We start from the raw sequence: 26,599 nt of genomic DNA, 5'->3' as shown, positions 1-26,599 counted from the left end.
ACGTGGCAGTATATATATATATTGTTATTACTAAATTTTGTATAATTAATGCATATTTTACATTTGAATTAATATATTTTGATGCATGTGAGTAATATTTATCTGATCGTTCACTTGAGTTTTATATCAATTTGTGTTTTGTAGTTTTTGATCTATCTGCTGACTTTTTATGAGAAATAAGTTGTTAGAACTTGGTACCCCCAATATGGGAGGACCTATAACTTACTTTCATGCTTACGAAGATAAGTTATGGTTCCACTACATAACTTCATATAATAACAAATTAAGAGATGTGAAACTCTTTAATGGAATTGGAGTTACTATAAGATTTTTGTTTCTAAAATAATTTAAATAGAAATTAATTTATATTTTAATTTAATTTCAATATAGCACTTTTTTTTTTTGTAAAAATGACTTAAATCTTCTTAAAACTATTAACATTATAAAAAGATGATTACTATAATATTTTCATTTCTAGAATAATCAAAATTGAAATTAATTTATATTTTAATTTAATTTCAATATAAACTAATTATTTAAATAAATTTTATATAAAAAAAAGGTCGTTGGGGGTTCAGTTAAGCTTATCTATACATATATACACTTTGAAGAGAAGATTAAAAACTAAAGAGCAAATCACAAAAATAATGATAAAAAAATGGAGAAAAAGAAGAGCAAACATGAGAAGAAAGGATGAAGAAATGGAAGAGCAATAAAAAGCAATGGAACAACTGGGAAAATGAGGAAAAGAGAACTTTTAGGGTTGGTTTGGTGTGAAAGATAACACCAAATAATTTCGGGATTAAATTATAGTGGTACTTAAATTAGTGTTTGATTGGCAAGTCCGACATAACTTATACCAGAATTAATATATAGTATCAGGATAAGTTATCCTTCCTCTTGGTGATATACTAATCCCGAGATAACTTATCCCGAGATAAAATAGGTAAATGACAAAGATACTCCTTTAATTTATTTTTTTATACCTTACTTTTCACATTCATATATATATATATTTATATTATTTTTAATACCATATATAACAACATTCACTCCTTATTTTTATGATAATTCTTCATATTTTTTCTATTAAAAATTACACTATATAATGTAATTTTTATTTATATATTTATTTGACTAATTCTTATATTTATTTATATTTTGATTTCTCATAAATCATTTTTTACTTTTTTTTGGTAACTAACTTTATTATTTAATTACCAAGAGCAAATCATTACAAGTAAGTAGTCATCACAGCATACTTTGTTCTCAATTGAATCACTCAATAAACTAGAGCTCTACCATACCTATTGCTCAAAATTTAAAATTATTCAAAACAGTCCTGAAGTTGGACTTTGATCTAACAAAGATTCGACTATTTCTCTCAATCCATATACCATAGATGCATTCAGCCAATATAATCTTGAATATTTGTGTTGTTGATGACTTTTCTTTCCCATGATGTATGCTCCATCTCAAAAATTGATCCCAGTTGGTAGAGCTAAATCTCTGGTTTTGACTCCATTCGAGCAGTCTGTTCCATAAGCTTTGTTCAAATTGGCATTGTACAAACAAGTGCTCTATAGTCTCATTTGTAGTCTTACACGGTACATATACTTGAGGCACTCGTATTCCCCATTGAGCTAATCTATCAGTAGTTGCCAATCTCTTGTGATACATAAGCCACATAGTAAAATAGACTTTAGATCAAGCTACATTCTTGAACATAAGACATTTTTATTCCATTCTTGGTTGTTCTCCTATCATGTGAAAGTAACATTGCCTGATCAAACCATCTTTTCTGTGTCCAAACAGTTGCATTTGATCAACCACATTCTTGGTCTTCATGACTTTCCTAACCATCCAGCTAGTTTATTTTGGTACTTGCCATATGTTTTGATCTTTTATATAATAATTGTGTGTCTATTTTATCCACAACTTATCAGCTTTGCTTGTCAGATTCCAACATATTTTTGTCACTGATGCTTTGTTCCAAACTTGCATATTAATCAGCCACATACAACTTGCAGATTTTGGACAACAAACTATATCCCATGCCACTAGAGCTTTCTTGGTTATTTGGCCCTCTCCAAACCACAAATAACTTTTACATAGTCCTTCAATTAACTTGATTACCTTTGTAGGTATAATGAACAATTGTGCCCAATATGATTGAACTCCAAATAACACAGTTTGAACTAATTGAGTTCTACCAGCATAAGCCAATTTCTTTGTTGTCCAGAAGTTGATTCTAGCCATTATCTTCTCTATAAGAGGATATCACTGAAGTATTGATAGTTTCTTTGTAGATAATGGGATCCCAAGATACTTAAAAGGTAGTTTTCCTACTGAGTATTCAAGCTGCTGCACAATTAGTTGTCTATCCTCTTGTGTCGCCCCTCCAAAATAAATAGAGCTCTTGTTAAGATTTGCTTGAAGCGCTAAAGCCTGAGAGAATTGTGAGAAACACTGTTGGAGGGCCTTAATAGAATTCAAATCACCCTTGAAAAAGATAAGAAGATCAACTACAAAACATAGATGTGTAATGCCTAACTTTGAGCATTTTGGATGGAATTTGAATGTCTTAACCTCTTTAAGTCCATTTAGAGACCTGCTGAGATACTTCATTGCTATGGCAAATAGAAATGGAGACATGGAACTCTTTTTCTTAGTCCTTTATTAATTGTAAAAGCTTGGGAATTAGCTTTATTCACCACAATAAAATAACTTACTATTTTGACACAGCTCATTACTCACTGTGTGAACATAGCAGAAAATCCTAACTCCTTCATTACCTTCTCTAAATAACTCCATTCTACTGAGTCATATGTCTTTTGCAAATCAATTTTAAGCATACATCTAGGTGACATATTCTTCCTATAGTATGCCTTAACCAACTCATGAGCAAGCATAATATTATCAGATATTTTTCTCCCTAGTATGAATCCAGCTTGACTTTTACTTATAACAGTAGGCATAACATCATACAGTTTTTAGCCAATACCTTAAAAATAATCTTGTATAAGACTGTGCAACATTCAATAAGTCTGAATTCTTTCACTGTGTTGGCTGTTTACTTTTGAAACCAGTGACACTAAAATACAATTGATAGATTTATGAATCTTTCAAGTAATAAAGAAGCTCTGAACTTGAATAATATCATGTTTGATGATCTGCCAAGTATACTTAAAGAAGTATGCATTATAACCATCAATACCTGGAGCCTTATCATTCCCAATTGACTGCATTCCTCTATATATCTCTTCCTTTGAAATATCAGCACACAAGTTATTTCTTTGTTGTCTAGATAGTACTGGCCCTCTCTTCATAGTCTGAATGTCAATGACAGGTAAGTTGGTAGTTGAAGTACCCATTAGGTCCTTATAGAACTGGACAAACTCATTCTGAATATCTATAGGATCATGCAATCTCTCTCCTTTAAGAGAAGTGATATTTTTTATTTGCTTCTTCTATGTTCTCTCTTTTATAACTGCACTGAAATACTTGTTGTTAGCATCTCCCAATTGAATTCATTTTGTTCTTGACTTTTATTTTAAAGCATTTTCCTCTATCATAGATCATTTTTTCAGTTTCATTAGGATCTCCTTCTCTTGATCAATTAGCTCATCCGTAGAATGGATGACTAGCTGTTCTTGAACTCTTTTCAGCTCCTCTTTTGCCTTGTCAATTTTCTGACTTATAAATTTGAATTCAGAATTATTTAGCCTCTTTAAGTTCTGTTGTAGATTCTTGAGCTTAAACCACACATTTTTCATCATGTCCCTGCTATAATTCCTCCTCCACTTGTTTTCAACCATAGGTAAGAAAGATTCATGTTCTACCCATACATTAAAGAGCTTGAAATTTACCCTTTTACATGCCTGAGGTTTCTGTAATGTGAGAAACATAGGACAATGATCAGATATTCCTGGTTTCTCATAATCAATAGTAACATAACCCCACTTTAGCATCCACTCATAATTGCCAAATGTCCTGTCAATTTTATTTGGTATCCTTTCTGTTTCATGTTGCTTGTTACACCAAGAATAGTAGTTTCCCTTCCAGGGTAATTCGGTAACTCCTATATTCTGTATACATTCCACAAAGTCTTTAAATTCAGTTAAAGAGTTTGTACTTCCAACTTGCCTATCTTGAGGAAATACTAAAGCATTGAAATCCCCAACAACGAGCAAAGGTAAATTGATGCCTTGTGCTATTAAACTCAACTCATACCAAAGATCTTTCCTCTGTACTATAGTATTAAATCCATATATAACTGTAAGTAACCATTGCTGATCTTTGGAATTATTTTTTACTTTAACAAACTTAAAATAAAATTTTATTTTTAAATTAAATAAGAAGAAAGTTTTATTTTTAAATACATACGGACGTCATGGAAATGCACACATAAAAATATTTAAGGTAAAGATCAAGATGTAAGTTTTATTTTAAGAATGAATATTGAATAACTAAAGCTTGCAAAGAAAATATAAAAAACTAAATAAAGTGAAGGATATTTTTGTAAACAGATAACATATTCTTAAAATTTATGCAATGCATATTATTTTGAATACAACGAACTAAACACTCAATAAAAAATAATCTCAGCATAACTTATCCCATCATAACTAATCTCAACATAAATTATCCCATTATAACTAATTCCATCATAACTTGTATTCAAACCAAACGACCCCTTACTGTTTTATTGTAATGAGGGCAATATGAGAATTACAAAAAATATAAGGGATAAAAAATAAAAACGTTGGTCAAACATAAAGGGCTTTTAAGTAAAAAAAAAATATGAGATCTCAATTTTTAACTTTTGATTTTTTTAAAAGCAATTTTTAAATTATTTTAAGCTTTTTTTAATTTGTCAAATACTTAAAAAACGCTAAAAAGAGCTTAAAAGCAGGTTTGATAAGCGTTTAAGCCAATCTAAACACCCTCTAATTCATTCTCTATGCACCATAAATTGAGAGAAAAACATGCTTAGATTAGAGTGTGTTTGTTGTGGATAATTTACAAGACTCCTCAAGTGATCTTGTAAGAAACTATTTGACAATTGATGATATTAACACACATCAATCCTAGAGAAGAAGATATGTAGTATTCTGAATAAATCTTGGAGTTTAATTCCTTTATTGATATCAGAGCACGATATATATTTGTTTATATTTCACTATTATATGATTAAAATTTGGTGGACAACATAACAAAAGTTTCTAAAAAAAACATGATTAATAGTCATAATTTTGACTATATTATCTATTTTTATAGACCGCTTCAATATATGAGACATATTTTTGGATAGATGTTCTTGAGAGATTTTCAACAATATATTATTTATAAAATTTCGATATAGAATGAAGGAGATATAAAAAAAATTAGACTCCAAAATTAGTCTCCCTCCTCTCTTTCTTCAAAGACAGAGGTACACAATTGTTGAAAGTCGGTTATTCGAAATAGAATCTGAAATTTCTGTTTTTCTCCTTCAATATTTCCAACTATGTTTTTGCTCAAAAGTGCTTTTCAAAAAAGTGTTTTTAGAAAGAAAAAAAAACTATTTTGTTAACTTCTGAAAAATAATTTCTACTTACTTGAAGCACTTATTTTCTATCCAAAAACTTGGTCAAACACCTCACTTTTTAAAAAAATAAACACTTTTTAAAAGAGAATAAACACTTTTGGCCTCCCAAAAATTTGATGAAATAGGCTATTAATTCTATTATATTAATTTTGGCTATAGTTGCAACCATGAATTTGGAGTTACATCAAGTATGTAAAGGACCTCATTTTTCAATGGATAACTAGATAAAGAAATTTATATGAAATAACCTTTTAAGTTTTAACAAAAATGGTAAAGAGCACAAAATTTGCAAGCTTAAAAGGTCTATTTATGAACTTAATTTTTTTTCTAAATAGTGGTACTTAAGATTTCAATGGAGCTATTACTCGTTTGACTTTAATGTGATTGATAAACACCATTGTGTGTATACGAAGTAATATGAAACTAATTTTGTATTATTATCGATTTATGTGGATGATATATTTTTTAGTTAGAAATAGTCTTACTTTAGTAAAGATACTATAAAAAGTTGGTTGTCCCTCAATTGTGAAATAAAGGACATGTGCAAAACATAATACATCCTTCGAGTTAAAGTTCATAGATATCATTCTAATCTCTGTGAATTTTTTTATAGCTCTATCACAAGAATCATATGCTGAAAGAATTCTATAACGACATAAGAAAAAAAAGGGTAAATCAATAGAGACCCTTGTATACATAGAGTAGAAAATTTGAGCCTTGAAACATGTTTCAAAATTGATCAAAGTGAAAAAAAGTCATGAAGAAGGTTCCGCATCCTATTGCAATTATGAGTTTAACGTATCTGATGTTATCTACACGTCCCTTAACCTCACTAAAGTTGAAAAATTCTGTTGATGTGATTGTTGCATCAGATACAACAAACTCAGTCGTCCCAAATTCATGCAATTTCTTGAAATGAACCATCGGAACTCGTTCAGAACCTCCTACACACAAATCAATAGTATTGCAAATCAATAATAAAATATATTTTGAACTTGTTAGAATCATCAAATCACCACTTCGAGATCGTGTTGACCAAATATTGATGTGGTCAATTATGAACTTAAGAAACTCAAAAAATCCTCCTAGGAGTCCGAAACTCCATTTAATGCCTTGGGGAACCGTGAAGAACCTCTAATTAGGCCATAAATTATCCACCAAATCTAGTTGAATCATCAAAATTGGAATTCTACATCGCCAACTCCAAATATTGTCTTTGATCAAACTTTTTAAATTGAAAAAACTTTTTCGAAACGCATCCGGTCACTTCCTGAATTGTGTTACCCACCCCTCAAGTCATAAACAGATAACCAAAGTTATGGAGAGGGTTAAACATGGAAAAAAAATGAAAATCACAAAACAACCTTCAGAATTATTACACGATCTTAGAGACTAAGATATATATTATTCCGCATAAATTACCAAGTTTAATTCATTCAATAGCATTATGTAAATTAATAATAATGTCATTGGTCATTACTAAGATGTAAGTGAAATCTAGGAAACGCCACTTCCTCTGTTTCGTTATAACCTTACAAACCAATTGAAAGCTAAAATAAAAACTAAAAATTTGAAGGCTAAAACCAGAGCTGCCTTTAATCCTCCAAATCCATGGCCAGTTTGGTCAACTTGAAGTTCCAAACCAATTATTATGATGAAAAAGAAAAGTGGCAAATCAAAATCATATCTATTGCCAATTTCAGTTTAAATAAGATACTGGAAAATACACAGTAATGATAGCCCAAAGTTGGATTTAAAGATCTTCTCTTTTACGAATCAACTACTATCAAAGTCAATCTATTCAAGTAACCCATATCTTGAAAAATGATGAATTAATTTCATAGATTTGATAAGCAAAAAAGGCATGAAAAATCAGAAACACAAATGTTGGTAAACCATTGACTAGAGGAAGAATGACTTAAAAAGCTTCTAGGGAGAAATTAACTTCAATTGTTAAACATGATTAAATGACATACAAACAAATTAGAATTTCAATTTGAAATAAAAAAAAAAATACTAAGTAATGTATGAAATTAGACCTTTCTCAAACAGATGATTTTGAGAAAGAGATTGGACAGGGTACTCCGATGCACAAAGCATCCCGTGTTGTGTTAGTAGAGTCTGGGAAAAGATAATTAATCAATATCCATGGATGATTTCAGAGCATTTATTTTTGAACCACCTTAGTCCATTCCTAATTGAAGTTTTGACCTTTCCTTCAATAGTGTAAACTTTGTACTTTGCTATTCTCTTTCGTCTCTTCATCTCTGGATCATTGAATCCCCATGGCTTATTTGACGACGGCGCTGCTGCCACCTGACTTGGCCACGTCCCTTTGCTCGATACCCCTACTAGATCCGGTGACCGAGCCCGACTTACCTATACAGGTGAACAGCAGCTTAGCCAGAATTTTCATTAAAAAAATTTAAAATATAAATACAGAAAGAATCAAATAAAACCCTTGCACTCCTAGCTTCGCCAAATTTTAAACTTGAGTATTATTTAAAGTTCTTCGAAATTATGGCTTCAAAATTTAAAAGTTTGGCATGTACATATATTTATATTTGGTTCGTATTCAAAAAAAATACTAGGCTCAGTTGAACATTCGCCTTGCTAATTACCTGGTTGTTGTTGAACCCCTTTCCACTTACAATCTCCAGTCTCCGGTCATCGGAACACCGGAAACTCGGCCGGAACTCATCCATATCTGGTTGTAGACTATATATTATATAAAAGAGTTAAAAATGTAAACTTACCAAGAGGATATAGAGAAATTCAAGAATACATTTTGGGAATGTGAAATGGTATTATTGTAATAGGCTTTCTAAATAAACTATAGTACTTAAAACTTGTAAAAAAAAAAAGTGAAACACCTGTAACATGGAACAGAACTTTAGCTGTAATTGTTTTTTTTTTTCAGATTAGATTCTGTAATGGTGGTAACCCAGTACTCGATGACACTTTAATTTTTCTCTTGCAACATTATTTAAAAAGGTGGTTTTATGACTATTTCGTACTATGGTGTTGTAATTAATTATATGGACATTTAAAAATAATGGTGCCTGGGATTTATTATTATGTCGTGCCAACCTCGATGGTATCGATCGTGTCACCTTAAAGGAAATCATATATAATTAATTTTGGTTCGCCATGATGAGAGAAGTCCACAACTCTAGTTACACAAAAGGGTATCCAAAGTGATGATTAATATTAATAATATTATTAGTAATAGACTTGACTATAATATTCATTGAACATAGTCATGAAAATACAAAACGCCTAACTCGTCCCCTTTGAATTGTAAAAGAAAATAGTTTAAATAACATTAAAGTGGATGGGGATATAAGTTTCTCGCTTAACAAGAGAATTTGAGCTTTGAGTATGAAAATATTATTAATAGAAAGTGTTATTTCTCGGATGAAATTTTATCCGATGCGAATCCAGATTAATCAGATTTCATGGAGGTATAAAAATTTTAGTAAAAAATAATATTAAAAAAATCAAAGTTATTAAATTGTGTTAGTTGTTTAGAAAATTACAAGTTACTAAAAATTAAATTTGGTAAAAAAATAACATGTCATAACCACATCATCATTTTGCCACTGGGAACATGCTACGTGAGAAAAAAAAATTGTTCGAAAAATTGACATTGTCATATAACCTATACTTTAAACTAAAAAGGTCGAAAAAAATGCCACTAACTTATCGAAAATGATTTAAATTTTGTTTTCCTTCTAACTATCGACAATGATTTAAATTTCCTTGGAGATTAAACTTAGTGACCATTGATAAAATTAACCTAAAAATATAATATAGCGTGATTGATTCAAATATATTGATACTATAAAGTTTTCTAATCAGTTGCAGGGAAAAGATTGTCAACCCATTAATTTTGGTCAAAGACACTCATGCCCACAAAAGACGGTCTCCAACACCAATTATAGTTTCCCAAGACATTTTATCTGGTTGACGAAATTAAAATTAAATAAAAATTATTATTTATTTTAAAATAAATGTCATCTTAACAAATAAAATATATTCTAAAGTAAGTGTTATTTTAGAAAATTAAAATAAAAATAGTATATTTTTTAAAACTATACTCTTACATTTTATCTTTTTAGTAATATTTAATTTTTAAAATATATTTAATAACCCGATCCATTCTGATTAATCAAAACAACTAAAAATCGTTTGTTCATACCTAGTTCCTCGATGCTTCATGTGTTGTGTTAGAATGTATTCAAAAGACAACAATGTATTTATCGTTTAACGTGGATATTCTTAGAATTCAACCTCAATAATTATCAAACAAATAAATACGGATGGATTTGGAATTTATGTGTTGTGTCTAATATTCAGGTGAATCAATACACGAACATTTCTACCATATTTTGAAATAATTACATATTGTCTCACTAATTAATAATTTCATATCAGATTTCAAATCAAATACACCCAAATACATGTTTTTTTGCTTTACACTGTGAAATATAGATATATAAAAAGAGAAGTGAGCGAGAGAGTCAGTGTATCTCAGATACAAGCGAATCACACTAGATACAAGTATATGAAATACCAGATACATTCTGAATTACAAATACATAGAAAGAGAGACGAGTGAGAGAGGAGAGAAACGAGAGAGAAAATTAGTGTATCCTAGATACATGTGAATTCACTTGAATACAGCGTATTTTAAAATAAATTTAATATAATTTAGACTTTATATATTCGATATACATGTATCTAAACACGCCAATTACATGTATTCGGATATTAAAATTTGGCACGAATAATAATTTCAAAAACTTACTAGAAGGCACGTAAATATGTCCTAAAATAATGAGATTTACGTTGTTTCCAACATTTTAAGGACAATTGGGTCCCATTTGTCACAAAAAGACAGCTGATGTCCAATATGTGAAAGGAGAAGCATTTTTTATTGCAAAAATTAATGTTTAGGACAACTGAGATCCAATAAGTAAAAAAAAAATGGCAAATTTAAACTATATTTGATAGATCCCAAACATTTTATCTTTTTCAATCTCTTTATAATAGTGAAATGTGATCTTTTAACTGTTGTTCAAGATCATGAGGATTTATAACTTTATTTTTTTATTGGCACATGTAGTTATATGAAATAACAGCCAATTTCTTAATTGTCATGGTTCATCTAATGTTTTAAAGTTGAGACAGGCTCAAAATATCAACACAGAGAATGGCCAAAAAAAGGCTAAAGATGATAGTAATATAATGGAAATAATTTACCAAAATAAGCAGTAAGAGAAAATTGTTAGGAACGAAAATAATTAGGTGGCATGCGGAAGCTAGCAAAACAAATCTCGAATGACCATGAATAAGAAGACAAACGAGAAATATACCAAAAGAGATACAAACATTTAATGTGGTTCGGTCAACCAACCTACATCCACAAAAGGAGATGAGCAATCCACTATAAATATGAGAGTACAAATAATAGAGAGAAATAACCTCACACAATTCACTCGGAATAAAAAGAGGTTCACACAAGTGCTAATGCAACACTTGTGTCTCACCGTTTCTCCCCCTAGACAAAACTCTCAAAGCCCCCAGGACTACATTGTAAATGCTACTAAGTTAGAAGGAATAAGCCTCTATTCATAGAGTTGTAAATCTTTTCATATAAGAAAAAAGACTAGCCAAATATGAAGACATTGTATTTTCCTTTTAGGAAAAAGAAAACCTAATTATATTAGGAAAGTCAAGGCAAACACCCAATAAAAATGACTTTTTATTTATCTACGTCGATAAAAGTTACGAAGCTCTATTTCTTTTTAATGACAATCTCTTGTGCTCATAGTTATTTATCATTTAATATGACTGATTCTCTTTTAAAATGTTTTAATCTCTTTCAAAAAAGAAATGACTAATCAAATCTTAGAATATTTGAATGCGCCTTCTTGTCGAAACTCATCTCAAATTAGATCGTTCCTTCTCTCACACATATATGGGTCTTGCGCGTTTCATCCATTTTTTAAAATATTCCTCATAGTTAATTGAAACTCATTAATAGGAGAGGCATTTTGGTCTTTTAACTAAAATAAACCCATAACAATATCTTCATCTCTGTTGTATGAATGAAATGTACCAAGAGATATTTTAAAAATAAGGAGAAGAGCAAATCAGTCAAATGACCAAATGACCCTAGGCTCCTCTCATTTTCTTTAATATAAGGTAGAATCTATTGATGATCTCCTAAAGTTGGCGCCAATTTTTATTTAGACACCCAGTTATGCTTTGTATATTTTAAACACTCATGTCACGCTCCGCTGTATCATTTTGATGATTTTTTCATAATCTTTTGTTGATCCTATGCACGTGTTGACCAAACGTGTCCATGCTGATTAAAGGTCTAATTAGGTCATGCCATTTCATTTTAAAGAGAAAAAAAAATTAAGTGTCAAATAAATTAAATGAAAAAAGTCAAGCCAACAGTTTCCTCTTCCCCAATTTCATACCACCTTAATTCTCTGTTTACCTTACCGGCTGGATCCTTTCGCCACCGTCTCCTGCCACACCCCACACTCTTTTTCCATATTCTCCTTCATTTTTTTCTTTCTTCCATCATTGCGTCATCACCAATATCGTTGTCGTTGTCTTAGCTGAAAAAGTATCCATTTAACAAATGACAGTCAAACCAGAAAAATTCAAAAGAGTTGACTAATACAAATCTAAAATATTCTAATTGAAAAATTCAAAAGAGTTAAGCTGTAGAAGGAAATTTAATCCAAAAATATAATTCTTGAGTGAGAAAATGTAAGAAGAGTAATGGCTGAAAAATGAGGAAGAAGAACAGAAAAAATAAAATAAAATAAAATAGGCTAAATAAGCCTCACATGCGCCATTAATGAGTGTATCACTCTCACTTTGCCACATCAACAAAAAGTGTCAAATTGACATAGCACGGCGTGATATGAGATGTCTAAAATGAATAAAGTCTAGTTGATGTGTATAAGTGAAAGTTGATGCTAACTTTAGAGGCCACCGATGGATTATGCCTTTATATAATAGAGTTATGTAGTAACTTATAAATACATAACTTACTAAAAAAAAAAATAAGACAAATAAATTAAAAGGGAGAAAGTATTAAACATAAATAGAGGGGAAGGGCAAATCGGTCAATTGACTGACTGACCCTAAGCTCCTCTATTCGCTTATATATTATAGAGTAATTATATTGTATACTCCCTCCATTTCTTTTTTCATTATCATATTGCGTTTTTCGAGAGTTAATTTGACTAACTTTCAAAGCTAAATAAGATAACATTAATTTAATATTTTGAAATAAAAATTATATATTAAAAAACTATACGAAAAGTACTTTAAGTGACAATTTTCTTCATATCAATATGATAATAAAAAATATTTTAAAATGTTAATCAAAATCCTTAATATTTGACTCTCAAAAAGGAAACTATGACAACTCAAAAGGAACGGAGGGAATAGTAAAATGGTTGTTATAAAACAGATAAGTGTCAAAAACACATCTAAACTATTTTTCTTTTTTTAGTTTCATATTTAAACTATCACTTCTTAATTTGAAAAACACACAAATTAAGAAGTGATAATTTAAATATGATATACTCCCAATAATTTAGATATAAAAAAAAATTAAATATATTTTTGACACTTTTATCTCTCGTTGGAATAATCCTTTTGGCTCGTGGAGCAGATCATGTAAGGAGATAAGGCTACATATTTACATTTTTGCCCTGACATATAAAAGTGGACTTCGGGGGCTTTACTCACATCTTACAGTTGCTCAGTCGCTTCCGGCTACTCATCTCTGCCAGTTCCGCGCCGCTCCGCCGTAGTTCCCACCGGCGTTCATGTTCTCCTTCTCCGGCCACTTCTCCAACCCAAGGTCTTCTTCTTCTTCTATTCTTAGTGTGTGTAGATAGGATGTGTGGGTATTGGAAGCTTAATTTGTTATTGTAACTGATTTATGTGCCCGGCCGGCCGGCTGTGATAGCAATTGTTCGATGCCTCAATCACAAACTATATAATAAAATATGTTAATTTCATATATTTATCCTGTTCTATTCGAGCCTATTTTATGTGCTGTGCTAATTATTTGGGAAAATTTTCTTTTCTGATATCTGATTTGTTGTACTGTGTATTCTGGAATATGAAATATTGGTTTATTAATGGAGATCAATGTGCTAAGCTAACAATATAAAGTTATGACGATTAACAAATGATTAGTAAAACATAACAAACATCTGCAAGAAGCAGATATCATACATACATGTCTCAAATAAGATTGGGTAGTGGTTATGACGAAGAACTATTTAAGAACCAGTTCCTTAGCATGTCTACTACACGAGATGCTATCAAGAGTACACTGCAAGGAGTGATTACAAGTTCCCCTGGGTATTATCTTTGTTCAGATTCGATTATGGATAAGTATATTGATATGTATAGTTATTTTGTGACTATTTTTATTGTATCCTGAAAAATCCCCATGAAGCACCTTTAAATGTGGGTATATCAAGGCAAATGAAGGATCCATGTAACACAAGGTATAGTTGTTTTTCACAGAGAATTTGATAAATTGAAGCCTGATGTGTCAATCTGTAACAATGCTTGCATTGGGGAGAGGTGCTAATAGAAATCCATGGGCAGATTTACCTTAGGCCCAGGGATGTCACGTGACACCGCTTCGTCCGAAAATTTTATTAAATAGGTATACGCAATTAGAAGGAAAAAGCTTAATAACGGATAAATAAACTGAAGTGACATTACTTGTCACAAGTAGCGAGGTAGCTCAGATGGTAACCTCACCAGGATCATTTGTTTTTTATAAACTTTTCTCTCCCTCAATTTTACCAATATGGGAACTTACAAAACCATATGCCCAATTGCCAATTAGTCCAAAGTACCATGTTTTTTTTTTTTGCAAAAAGATAATATTATAATTATACCAAGGATCCTGCAATTTTCCTAGTTATTTGTTGTGTTATATGTTTTTTTCTATTTTCTTTCTCGTTAATAAATTGATTAAAATGATTTGTGGAAACAATTGAATGATGATGCTTATAGTGATTGTTTGGTGTCTCGTATGAAAAAAAGTATTTTGTATAATTTCTAATGAGGATACTTTGCATACATTTCAAAAAATAAAAATTTATCTCAGAAAGTTATAGTAATATACATGAATTGTGCTTTATTTATATTATGTTATAATGTTATAGTGTTTTATTTATTTATTTTCATTTAAAAAGTGACACTGCTTATAAAAAATCCTGCGTCCGCCACTGTAGAAATCCATTTACAGGCTGCATGATAATAATCTTGATTGTCATGGTACTTCAATGAAAATCTAAGTAGTTCAGAACCTTCATTACACTAGACTCAATCTTCTTTTGTTTTCAGTTATGTGTTTTTGCCTTCTGATCCATATCTTTCTTTGCATCTTCCTCTTCTCTCTGCAACATTGGATGTTTTATACAGCTCGCTGCGATTGTGCATTATTGGCTGCATATATAGCATGTGAAGATGGTATTATCATCTGTAATCCGACTTTTCTAGAATTGGGAAATGCCCGAGATAACAAACATAGCAAAAGAAACATCTGAAAATGGGACAAATTCATCTCAGGATGATACTGGCACTGTTGAAGAAATGCCTGAGGACACAATCTTATCACGACAAACGTCCGTGAACCTTATTCCTTTCATTGGCCAGAGGTTTGTATCACAGGATGCTGCATATGAATTTTACTGTAGCTTTGCAAAGCAATGCGGCTTCTCAATTAGGCGTCATCGTACCCGGGGGAAGGATGGAGTTGGTAGGGGTATTACAAGAAGAGATTTTACATGTCATCGTGGTGGCTATCCACAACTAAAGCCTTCAGAAGATGGCAAGCTGCAAAGGAATCGAAAATCATCACGTTGTGGGTGCCAGGCATTCATGAGAATTGTTAAAAGAGCAGATCTTAATGTCCCCGAATGGCGGATTACAGGTTTCAGCAATGTTCATAACCATGAACTTTTAAAGTCAACTGAGATGCAGCTTATTCCTGCCTACTGCACTATGTCTCCTGATGACAAGAGTCGCATTTGCATGTTTGCGAAAGCTGGGATGTCAGTTCGGCAAATGCTGAGGTTGATGGAGCTAGAGAAGGGAGTTAAGTTGGGTTGTTTACCCTTCACAGAGGTCGATGTCAGAAACTTGCTACAATCATTTAGAAATGTGGACCAGGATAATGACCCTATTGACCTTCTCAAAATGTGCAAGGAGATCAAAGACAAAGACCCGAAATTCAAGTATGATTATAAGATAGATTGTAATAACAGGTTGGAGCATATTGCCTGGTCTTATGCTTCCTCAATGAGGTTGTATGAGGCTTTTGGTGATGCCATAGTATTTGACACTACTCACCGCTTGGATGCCTATGATATGCTTCTTGGGATATGGATTGGAGTGGATAACCACGGGAGTCATTGTTTCTTTGGTTGTGTATTCCTTCGGGATGAAAATTTACAGTCCTTCTCCTGGGCATTGAAGGTACGAAGCCGTGCAATCTTGTTACTGTACCATTATACTAATCGCATTTATAAAGTGTTTTATTTTCTTTAAACCCACTTAATTTTCCAGTACCCAAAACGCTTCAAGTGCTTGAAATGCCTATCATGTGTCTCTAACAATAGGATTCCTCGAGAGTTCCCAGAAAATACTGATGAAACTAGTGCAAAGTATACGAGTTTACTCCTCGCTCTTACTTACTACTTCATATGTTAAGAAGGAAAAAAAGATTATTCATCAGTTCAGAATCTTCAGATGTTATGAAGCTACTTCGAATAATTGTGTAAACTGGTCGTAGAGTAAATTATTGAACTAAATTTTGTAATTTGTGTGCAAAGTATATTTACTAAGAAGTTCATCAGATCAGATTCGAAATGTGAGTTATGTTGTTTGATTCTTGAAGTACAAAAGATCATATTTAAGTTGCCAAATAGTTCTGAGGCATCAGAAATGGAAGATGAAGAGGGTGTGTTGGACTGTACCCAAAAATTAAAAAATCATAAAAAATAAGAGTATCTTGCAGGCGTAAATTGGTTGTTGCACAGGCTTTGTGCAGCTGATATATATACACAATATTTTACAAGCTTAAATGTAGAATATATCATTTTCTTCATCAAAAAAAGAAGAATATGTTGCAGTTTGCAGCTAGTTGGAAGATCTCTGGCTTAATAAATTATTGTCTATTTGTTGGCTTGAGATTTATAATTTGCTTGACTGGCCTTATCCCAATGACGATTCTTCACTTTGGCTTTGTAATCTTTCTTTGAATTTCCTCTTTTCTGTTTAATGTACAAAACTCACTACTTATATCTTTTTACCAATCTTCCCCCCTCCTTATCATCTTTTGTTTGTACATATGTTTGTTACGGGCATCAGGTCTAGCCATCACAGTTCCATTCTGGTATGCATAAGCTACTAGCTTAGCTGTAACAATTGCAGATATCTTTGAGATGCATCTTTCTATCCATAGCTTGCAACTCCTGTGGTTCCATGCTAACATGAAATCTCTTTTGTTTTGCTTTGTTTCACTAAAATTGGTGTTAGACATTCTTGGGCTTCATGAACGGCAAGGCTCCAGGAACCATTTTGACAGATCAAAATTTGTGGCTCAAAGAAGCAGTTGCCACTGAAATACCAAGAGTAAAACATGCATTTTGCATTTGGAATATAATTTCGAAGTTTTCAGATTGGTTTTCGACACTTCTCGGATCCCAATATGATAATTGGAAGGCTGAGTTCCATCGCCTCTACAATTTACATTCGATTGAGGAATATGAAGTGGGATGGAATGAGATGGTCGAAACCTACCGGCTGGATGGAAATAAACACATTGCCAGTCTATATGCTTTACGTACATTCTGGGCACTGCCTTTTTTGAGATCTTTCTTCTTTGCTGGAATGACAAGTACATTTCAGTCGGAGACAATAAATACTTTTATCCAGAGGTTTTTGAGTGCTCAATCTGTACTTGATAATTTTGTGGAGCAGGTGTGAGATTCTCACTTGCCTTTTGTTTCTTAGAAAGTTTAATTATTAGTCATTTGATTCTTCTTCAATTCTTTTGCCGATTACTTAATATACTGCAGGTTGCTCGGGTTATAGATGCTAAAGATCAAGCAGGAGCAAAACATAAAGTAGAGAGAAACGTTCAAAAGGTTCACCTGAAAACCGGTTCACCAATAGAATCTCAAGCTGCAACTGTTCTTACACCATATGCCTTCTCAAAACTACAAGAGGAGCTTGTTTTTGCACCACAATATGCATCATTTATGGTAGATGAAAGTTATTTTGTCGTGAGGCACCATAAGGAAATAGATGGGGGTTACAAAGTACTCTGGGTTCCACATGATGAGTTCATTAGCTGTAGCTGCCATAATTTTGAGTTTACTAGTATTCTCTGCAGGCATGTGCTTCGTGTTCTGTCAACAAATAACTGTTTTCACATTCCAGACCAATATCTTCCCATGCGTTGGCGTGAGTTTACCTCCTCTTTGGCTAAGCCCATGCTCTTTACTCTACCAAGGGATCATATGGGAAAAGTTCAGTTATTGCAGTCCATGATTTCAACGCTGATTAATGAATCAGTTGAAACCGAAGAACGCCTCAATGTTGTTTGTGATGAAGTTTCTACAGTTTTATCTCGCATTAAGGGGTATCCTACCGCATCAAATGGAGGTAATGCTATTGCATATGATTGCCCATCAGACTCGCTGATTCTTGCAGAGGTTGAGGATTCTGAAGGCATTGGTCAAAGCTTTACTTGCAACCCACACGAGTGTATTAATTTGGCAAAGTTGAAAGAGAGAGGATCCAGAGATGGACTGGATCTTTACGGGAAGAGGAGACGTTTCTCCATTCCATGTTGTGGTCAGTATGGCCATGATGCAAATGATTGTCCAATGATGGAAGGTGAAGATTTGAATGGACATGGACTTGGCTTTTTATAGTAGGAATGTTGTGAAATGGAGCTAGCACTTTGAGGAAGTAGGGAATATATACCATCCCCTCTGTTCATAGCTGATAGTTTCTCCTCTCGCAATGCAAATGTTTATACCTTTGAACTTTTGCGACCCAAAAAATCAACTCTAACATGCCGGAATACCACTTTCTGACCAACATTCTTTTTTGTAACAAATGAAGGTCCTTCTTTCAGGGACGAAGAAGGTGCGTTCTTATTTCTGGCCTACCAATCTCAACTCCTAAAAGAAGGGGATAAAAGAAGCATTTAAGTTGTAGCACCATGATTCTCACGCCTCAATGGGGAAAACAGAGAACGAGGTTAGATGATATAATAATGATTTTCAGTTTAAATCCAACTGCTGCAAGATACATGTGATTCTTGTCTCTTTTTTTGCCCCCTTCATCCTGTGACAATGGCATTCTGTGTTTGTTTCTATAAATGTTCAATGATACAAGTTGACTAATGTGCAAAAACGCAGGTCTACATTCGACTAGTTGGAGTACTATTCTAGGCATATCAAGTGTAGATTACGATTTAATACTTGTATTCGGTTCAAACAATATTTACAAGATTACCTATAGGATATGATACTAATGTTTAAACTGGCACTTGGGATGCCATAACATGATGAAATAAAACATTCTAGTAATTTTGATCTTGATCAGCTAAGGAAACTTTGCTTAGCCTGCTGGGCAATGTCTTAAGATCATTCATGTTCCTGACTTTTCTGCCTCTTCCTCTGCGGTTGCCTGAACCAAATACAGCTCTATGTGCCAATGCTTTGCCTAAAAGCAGGTACTCATCCGTGGAAGCCTTGGTGTGATCTTGTTGCCTCGTCTCGCCATCATCACACTGCTCGTGGAAACCATTGCTGTTGTAGGTTTCTGCAGCTCCACAAGTTGCTTTCTCGGTGGCCATTATTATAATAGAACACCAAAGAAGGATGACTAGGATGGTGGTGTATAGGAAATTAAGAATTGGGTGAATTTTTATATGTGGCCCTTCTGGCTTAATGGGAATAAATGTTTATAAAGAGTTTGGGGTTGGAGACAAAAGACATATATGAATGGGGACAGTTAAATTGGGGCGTTGATGGTGGCATTAAAAAGGTAAAGTTGGAGGAGTTTTGAAGCAAAGTTTCATATAGCCGAAAGGTTACTCCTTACGCAAATCCTCCTATGCATGCATTTATAATTTATTAATGTTTCTTTAGTAACAAGGAATAATATATTACACTTACTCATCATAATTTTTACTGTCTTCTTTAATAATTGGCTGCCTTCATCATCATAGTTTTACTAATCTTCATTAATATCACCCCCAAAATCGACTAATCATCTGACGTATTCTTTGATTTGAAGCTCATGAGTCATGAATTTGCCACTGAATCTATAGCTCGTTTCGTTTTAGTTACTGCTAACTGGATCATCCGCACCCGTACGACCTTACCTAATGCTGTCCCTGGCAGCTAGTTTTAACACAACACAAGCTGAAGAATAAAAACAGTTTCAGTTTAGAGTAAGGTTTTACAATTTTCTCATGTTTGGTTGACTTAAATGTTTTCTAAATCAACTTATTTCAGAACTCTCCTCAACCTCAAATTACAATGTTTTCTTTTTATTCCACCCTATCACGACCCCCCCCCCCCCCCCCGAAAAAGAAAATTTAATTTTTTTTTAAAAAAAAATTAAAAGCTTATTTTTGAAAAATATTTCACATTTTGAATTTTTTTTTTTTTTTACCTCATTCCTACCTCGACCACCCTACTCCCCCCACCCCCCAAAAAAAATATTTCTTTTGAAAAATATTTCAAAATTTAAAATTTTAATTCTTTTTACCTCACCCCCTCCCCTCCCCATACCAGCCCCACCCCCACCCACACCCTCAGCCTCCCTCCAGCCCCACAAAAAAAAATTATTTTTGAAAAATATTTCAAATTTTGAAAGTTTAATTTTTTTACCCTACCCAATCCCCCATCCCCCCACACCCCACCAGTCCATCCCTCCCCCCACCCTCACACAAAAAAAATATTTAAAAATTTATTTTTAAAAATATTTTAAATTTTGAAATTTTCATTTTTTTTACCTCATCCTCTACCCCAACCCCCCCCCCCCCCCTCTCCACACACATACAAAAAAAATTAAAAATTTATTTTTGAAAATTAGTTGATAATGGATTTTAAGATGTTGCATTTAACTTTTTTCAAACGACGATAACAATGATAGTGAATCTTTTCTTTTCATAAGTAGTGTGAAACTTTAAATTGTATAACCGTCCATCAAAATAATAATCTACAAATGTATATTTGATTAAGGGAATGTAATTATTTTCGCCCAACCACAAAGCTTTAGTGGGAGAGCTACAATAATCCTTTTGGGTTACAGGAATCTGACTTTTTTCTTGATGGAGACGATGCTTGTGCTTGACACTAAAACAATTCCTTGTCTACCATCCTAAACATCTGTATATTTCTTTACATGATTTTAATGGAACCAGGGGATTTATTCCTTAACTACTTTACCCTTCTTTTTTTCTTTATCTAGTGCTTTCTACAATTTTCATCCCCACTATATTCCCACATTTTAGCCCCACTATTAGTAGCTCACGCCCAAAACTGGATTTTTTTTAATAGAAAATTTCATAAATAGTTATAATTTAGAATGTAACTGGGAAACGTAGCTACAATTTGCATATCTATAAAACATATCTGTAATTGTTCTATCAGGCTGGTATCAATCAGAGACGGAGGCTATCAACAAAAGAGTTATATCAATGAGTATAAGTTGTATCAAATGAGTATCATTTATATCAGCGCATACTGAATTATCTAAAAACACGCAAAACAGTTGTATCAACGTGCGAACACATTATATATTTACTACAAAACCTAACATGTAGCTACATTTCATAAATTTTTGAAACTGTAGTCATGTCATTTTTATTTTTACGAAATGCGAGCTGTGTAGACATAAAGTCAAACAAGTCCAAATTACGTTCAGTGTAGAATAACTGAATCTTTTATTAACTTATGAAAGAAGGAAACAAGTGTAGCTTTGAAATCAACAAAGAGGCATTAGGGAAAACCTAGATTCAAGATCGGAAGAATCAAAAACAAACGAAGTCTTCAATGGAAAAGTGAATTTGTTAATACATACAAATCATAATGAACAAAATAGTTACGGATATTGTGAATAAGAAAAAAAAATTGCACATCCACAAAGAATATATAGGAAAACGTGAAGGAATTTGAGCAACTGTTTCCATATACAAATGAATCGCTTAACTATAGTTAATAACTGTATGTTTCATTTTATTATATTGCATAACACTTATAGGTTATATTAATTGATTGTTAGATACTGTATTGTAAAATATTAAAACAGTAATAATAATCTCAGAAATAATAAAAGGTAGAAATTGGATAGAAACTGAAAATAGGAACAGTATCTGAAAAAATTATGTAAGAACAAAAATAGAGCCCACTGAATGCACATTGTGTCCTTAAGGAAATTATTCCCCTCAATGTATCCGAGGTTTTGAAATCTTTCCTCTCAGGATAGAACGATTTACTCACCAGAATAGCGGTACAGTAAATTATGGTGACTGCGAACCACTCGAAGGCAGTATATCACACGAGATTTTAGCAAGTGCAGAAAAGAAGAAGAAGAAGATTGTTTATCAGAAAATTTCCTAGGGAACAATTCTGAGGACCAACAGAAATATATAGCTTGTTTGCAACTTTTCAGAAAAGGTGTCTGTTGGGAAAAGGTCGCAACTTTAAGGTTTGCAACTTTTCAGAAAAAGTTGCAACCTTTTTTCAAAAATCCGTTGAAACAAAAAACGGTAGGAGATTGTTGACTAAAGGCATGGTTAGTCAAGCCACCATGGCTAACAAATGGTAGTTAAGCTAACAAGAGTAGTTAATTGGTTGTTAGATATTAACTAATTAGTTGTTAGTTAGTTATAGATACTGTTAGGGTGTACATGTACACAATACATAATCCAGTATAAATACATATATATATATACATGTATCAGTGGCAAAGGAATATGCTGAAGATTTTTCTTTCTCTCTCCATTCTTCTCTCACTATCTCTCTCTAAGCTTCGTCTCCTTGCTTCTCTTCTATTTTCCTCCATTAATGGAGCACTGATAACCTCTATTAATGGAGTTTTAGCATGGTATCAGAGCCTGCACTACGAACTACTAAGTGCGGCAACCTCTTGCTGAGATTCAAAGCCAAAGAGCACTAGAATCGCAAGTCAGCGGCTAAAAGGAAACCACAACAAACAAAGGAAATGGCGACTACAACTGGATTTGAAGCTGGATCTACAGAAACCAGCAACCAAAACACAAACATCACCACCGAGGCAGCTCGATTCAACATTCCAATGATAGACCACAATCATCCACTCTATCTTCAACCTAGTGATACTCCAGGAAGCTCACTGATCTCCGTGCAACTCACCGGCTCAGAAAACTACGCAATATGGAGTAGGTCCATGCGTATTGGACTGCTAGATAAGAGTAAATTAGAGTTTATGGATGATAGATATCCTAAGTCAAAATTTCTCTCTAAATACTTTGATATTTGGGAAAAATGCAACGCCGTAGTGTTGTCCTGGATTATGAACTCTGTAAGATCAGACCTACTTAGTAGTGTAGTATACAGTGATGACGCTCACAAAGTATGGTGTGAGTTAAAAGAGAGATTTGATAAGATCAATTGAGTACATGTATTTTGCCTTCACAAGGAGATTCACAGCTTAAATCAAGGAACAATGTCAGTGACAGATTATTACACCACACTTAAAAGCCTGTGGAACGAATTCGACTCCATCATGCCATGTCCAGGATGTTCATGTGATGAATCCAGAAAATTTAAGGAACACTGTGAGTATCAAAGGCTACTCCAGTTCCTAATGGGGTTGAATGAATCCTACTCAGCTGCTCGAGGACAAATTCTACTTCAAACTCCTATCCCAAACCTAAACAAAGCCTTCTCACTCATCCTAGATCATGAGAGCCAGAGAAATCTAGTCCATACCAATTCAGATGTTTCTCTTCACAGGACTATTGAAAGTGCAGTCCTGTTCAGTCAGAAAGCATATACTCATGGGAATGGAAACTTTGGAAGTGGTGATAGTAATCCAAATAGAGGTCACTATGACTCTCAATACAAGCCACAGGTTCAGAAAAATTAGAAAGTTGTATGTGAAGTGTGTGGATACAGGGGACACACTAAGGAGCAGTGCTTCAAGGTTAAAGGTTATCCTGTGGGGTGGAGATCAAAGAAGAAAGGTGGAGGCACAAGCTCCTATGCTAATCAAGTTGAAGTCTCTCAATCTACTAACAATGGCCTGACCTCTCTGAGTCCTTCAACTCCATCAACTGCCACTTTTTTCACACAAGATCAATATCAACAAATCATCCAGATACTAGCAAAAGGAAGTGAGAATGCAGGGGAGCATGTCTCTAAAGCAGCTTCCGCAGGTAGTACCTTATCTGCCTTAGTATCCAAATATGTGTCTTTGGACTGGATAATAGATACTGGAGCTACAGATCATATGACAGCTAGTATTGATATGCTTGATGCAGTTCAACCTGTGTCTAGTCTTGAGAGAAAAGAAGTTCACATCCCTACTGGTAATGTAGTATCAGTCTCACACACTGGGAGCACAAAAGTACTTGGTAGTCAAAGTATTAGTAATGTGTTGTTTGTCCCAGACTTCAAGTGTAACTTACTGTCTGTGTCAAAACTTACCAAAGAGCTTCAATGTATGACAACCTTCTTTCCTGACTTTTGTATTTTTCAGGACCTCTCAAATGGACTGGTCAGGGGGATTGGTACAGAAGATCAAGGCCTCTACATCCTCAAAGAAAATCTCGTCAGCTCAACCTTTCCTTCTTCTACACACTCAACACATACTGCCTCTACTTCAACAAGTCAAGCTGAATCTGACTCCTTATGGTATAGAAGATTAGGATATGCCCCCATAGACATAATAAAGAAGTCATCTAGTCTTGATATGGTTCATACTACTATAAATTTACCTTGCACTGTCTGCCCCTTAGCTAAACAAACTAAACCGTTTTTTCCAACTAGCTCCTATGTCTCTACATCAATGTTTGAGCTAGTTCATTATGATATTTGGGGGCCTTACAGAGTACCCACTCACTCTGGTATGAAATACTTTTTGACATTAGTGGATGATTTTTCCATATTTACATGGCTGTTTCTTATTTCCTCCAAAGCTGATACTATAGTGGTGTTGAGAAAGTTCATTGCACAAGTTCATAATGTTTTCTCTACTACTATTAAAACCTTCAAAACTGATAATGAGAGTGAGTTTTTTAGCCATGACTTTCAATCTCTACTATCTAATCTTGGTGTCCTTCATCAAAGTATATGTGTCTACACTCCCCAACAAAATGGGGTTGCTGAAAGGAAGCATAGAACAATTCTAGACATGGCTAGAGCACTCAGGTTCCAAGCTAGTATGCCTCTGAAGTTTTGGCGTAAGTGTGTCACTACTGATGTGTATATTCTGAACAGACTTCCTTCCAAAATTCTTCACTATAAGTCCCCTTTTGAAATGCTTCACTTTTCACCTCCTTCCCTCTCCCATATCAGAACATTTAGCTGCCTGTGCTATGCAGCCTGTCCCAAGATATCAGACAAATTTTCCCCCATAGCTATTCCTGCAGTCATGATGGGATACTCCATGTCACAAAAGGTCTATCTCCTCTATGATCTGCACTTCAAATCTATATTTGTTAATAGAAATGTAGTGTTCAAGGAGGATATTTTCCCATTCAAAGACTTACAAGTGTCCTCTAATCCCTAGGAGGTCATCTAGATAAACCAATCCTCCCTTATGGCTTTAGGACTTTGTCACTGCCAATCATGGTTCCTCATCTTCTTACCCCATATCTGATCACCTTTCTTATGCCCATCTGTCTCCTCATTATGCTCATGCTCTGGCTGCCTACTCAGCTGTAACTGAGCCTACCTCATATTCTGAAGCTCCCTTGATCCTAAATGGATCCAGGCTATAGAACTAGAGATTGCTGCCCTGCAGGATAATCACACTTGGAGTGTGGTAGATCTGCCTCCTGGCAAGAAACCCATTGGCTGCAAGTGGGTCTACAAAGTGACATACAAGGCCTCAGGTGAAGTTGAAAGGTATAAGGCCAGGCTGGTAGCCAAAGGGTATAGCCAACAAGAGGGTCTTGACTACAGTGAGACCTTCAGCCCTGTTGCAAAAATGGTCACTTTTAGATCTATTGTTGCTCTTGCTGCTTCCAAAGGCTGGTGCATTCATCAAATGGATGTTCACAATGCTTTTCTCAATGGTGATCTCTTGGAGGAAGTATACATGACTGTTTCTGCTGGCTTTGCAAGACAGGGGGAGCAAGGCAAGGTCTGCAAACTCCACAAGTCACTCTATGGCTTCAAGCAGGCTCCCAAATAATGGAATCTTAAATTGACAGAAGCCTTGGTACAACTGGGGTTCATCCAGAGCCACTATGATTACTCACTGTTTACTAGACAAGCTAAGGGTGGTATTGTGATTGTCCTCGTCTATGTAGATGATCTCTTAATCACTAGCAGCAAACAACATCTAATAGACTGCACAAGGAGTGACCTGCAGAAGAAATTCAAGATGAAGGACCTAGGAGAACTTAAATTTTTCCTTGGGATTGAAGTTGCCAGATCCAACAAAGGCATACATCTATCTCAAAGGAAATATGCACTAGAACTAATAGCTGAAATTGGTTTAGGGGGAGCCAAGCTTGCAGCTACACCACTTGAACAAAATCTAAAACTGACCTCAGCCAAGTATGATGAAGCTGTTGCTCCAAAAGGAGAACATGAAGACCTTGCACTGAAGGACCCTGACAGGTATCAAAGGCTAGTAGAAAGACTCATATATCTTACTATGACCAGGCCTGATCTTGCATTTTCAGTCCAGAAGCTGAGC

The 26,599-nt window shown here is 33.8% G+C and overlaps 2 protein-coding genes across 4 annotated transcripts; one reads left to right on the top strand and one right to left on the bottom strand.

Annotated features, from left to right (window-relative positions):
- Nucleotides 1-7,492: 7,492 nt before the first annotated feature.
- LOC129881798 (uncharacterized) lies at nt 7,493-8,535 on the bottom strand. Its single transcript, XM_055955907.1, has 2 exons — nt 8,212-8,535; nt 7,493-7,969 (listed from the first exon to the last, which is right to left on the bottom strand). Exons 1-2 carry the CDS (start codon nt 8,293-8,295, stop codon nt 7,730-7,732), a joined length of 324 nt encoding a protein of 107 aa, XP_055811882.1. The 5' UTR covers nt 8,296-8,535; the 3' UTR covers nt 7,493-7,729.
- Nucleotides 8,536-13,333: 4,798 nt separating this feature from the next.
- LOC129882985 (protein FAR1-RELATED SEQUENCE 11-like) lies at nt 13,334-19,467 on the top strand. Of its 3 annotated transcripts, none has more exons than XR_008765856.1 (5): nt 13,334-13,490; nt 15,080-16,135; nt 17,198-17,641; nt 17,740-18,931; nt 19,379-19,467. XR_008765856.1 is itself a non-coding variant. In XM_055957514.1 (4 exons), the coding sequence occupies exons 2-4, from the start codon at nt 15,167-15,169 to the stop codon at nt 18,598-18,600; spliced, it is 2,274 nt and encodes a 757-aa protein (XP_055813489.1). In that variant the 5' UTR covers nt 13,334-13,490; nt 15,080-15,166; the 3' UTR covers nt 18,601-19,087. The 3 variants fall into 3 exon arrangements, 1 of the variants encoding a protein (XP_055813489.1); XR_008765854.1 differs by having other exon boundaries at nt 19,093-19,405; XM_055957514.1 differs by lacking the exon at nt 19,379-19,467 and having other exon boundaries at nt 17,740-19,087.
- Nucleotides 19,468-26,599: the final 7,132 nt, after the last annotated feature.

This window comes from Solanum dulcamara, chromosome 3 (assembly GCF_947179165.1).
Source record: "Solanum dulcamara chromosome 3, daSolDulc1.2, whole genome shotgun sequence".
In the NCBI taxonomy this organism is placed as follows: domain Eukaryota; kingdom Viridiplantae; phylum Streptophyta; class Magnoliopsida; order Solanales; family Solanaceae; genus Solanum; species Solanum dulcamara.
Note: the sequence above shows the minus strand (reverse complement) of the source record. Positions and strands in the feature narration are given on the sequence as shown.

Coding starts and splice junctions, on each gene's coding strand:
- LOC129881798 (XM_055955907.1), bottom strand. CDS start 8,295: ATGGATGAGTTCCGGCCGAGTTTCCGGTGTTCCGATGACCGGAGACTG. Junction 7,970..8,211: donor AGGGGTTCAACAACAACCAG/GTAATTAGCAAG, acceptor TCACCTGTATAG/GTAAGTCGGGCTCGGTCACC.
- LOC129882985 (XM_055957514.1), top strand. CDS start 15,167: ATGCCCGAGATAACAAACATAGCAAAAGAAACATCTGAAAATGGGACA. Junction 16,136..17,197: donor CCTTCTCCTGGGCATTGAAG/GTACGAAGCCGT, acceptor AATTGGTGTTAG/ACATTCTTGGGCTTCATGAA. Junction 17,642..17,739: donor TTGATAATTTTGTGGAGCAG/GTGTGAGATTCT, acceptor AATATACTGCAG/GTTGCTCGGGTTATAGATGC.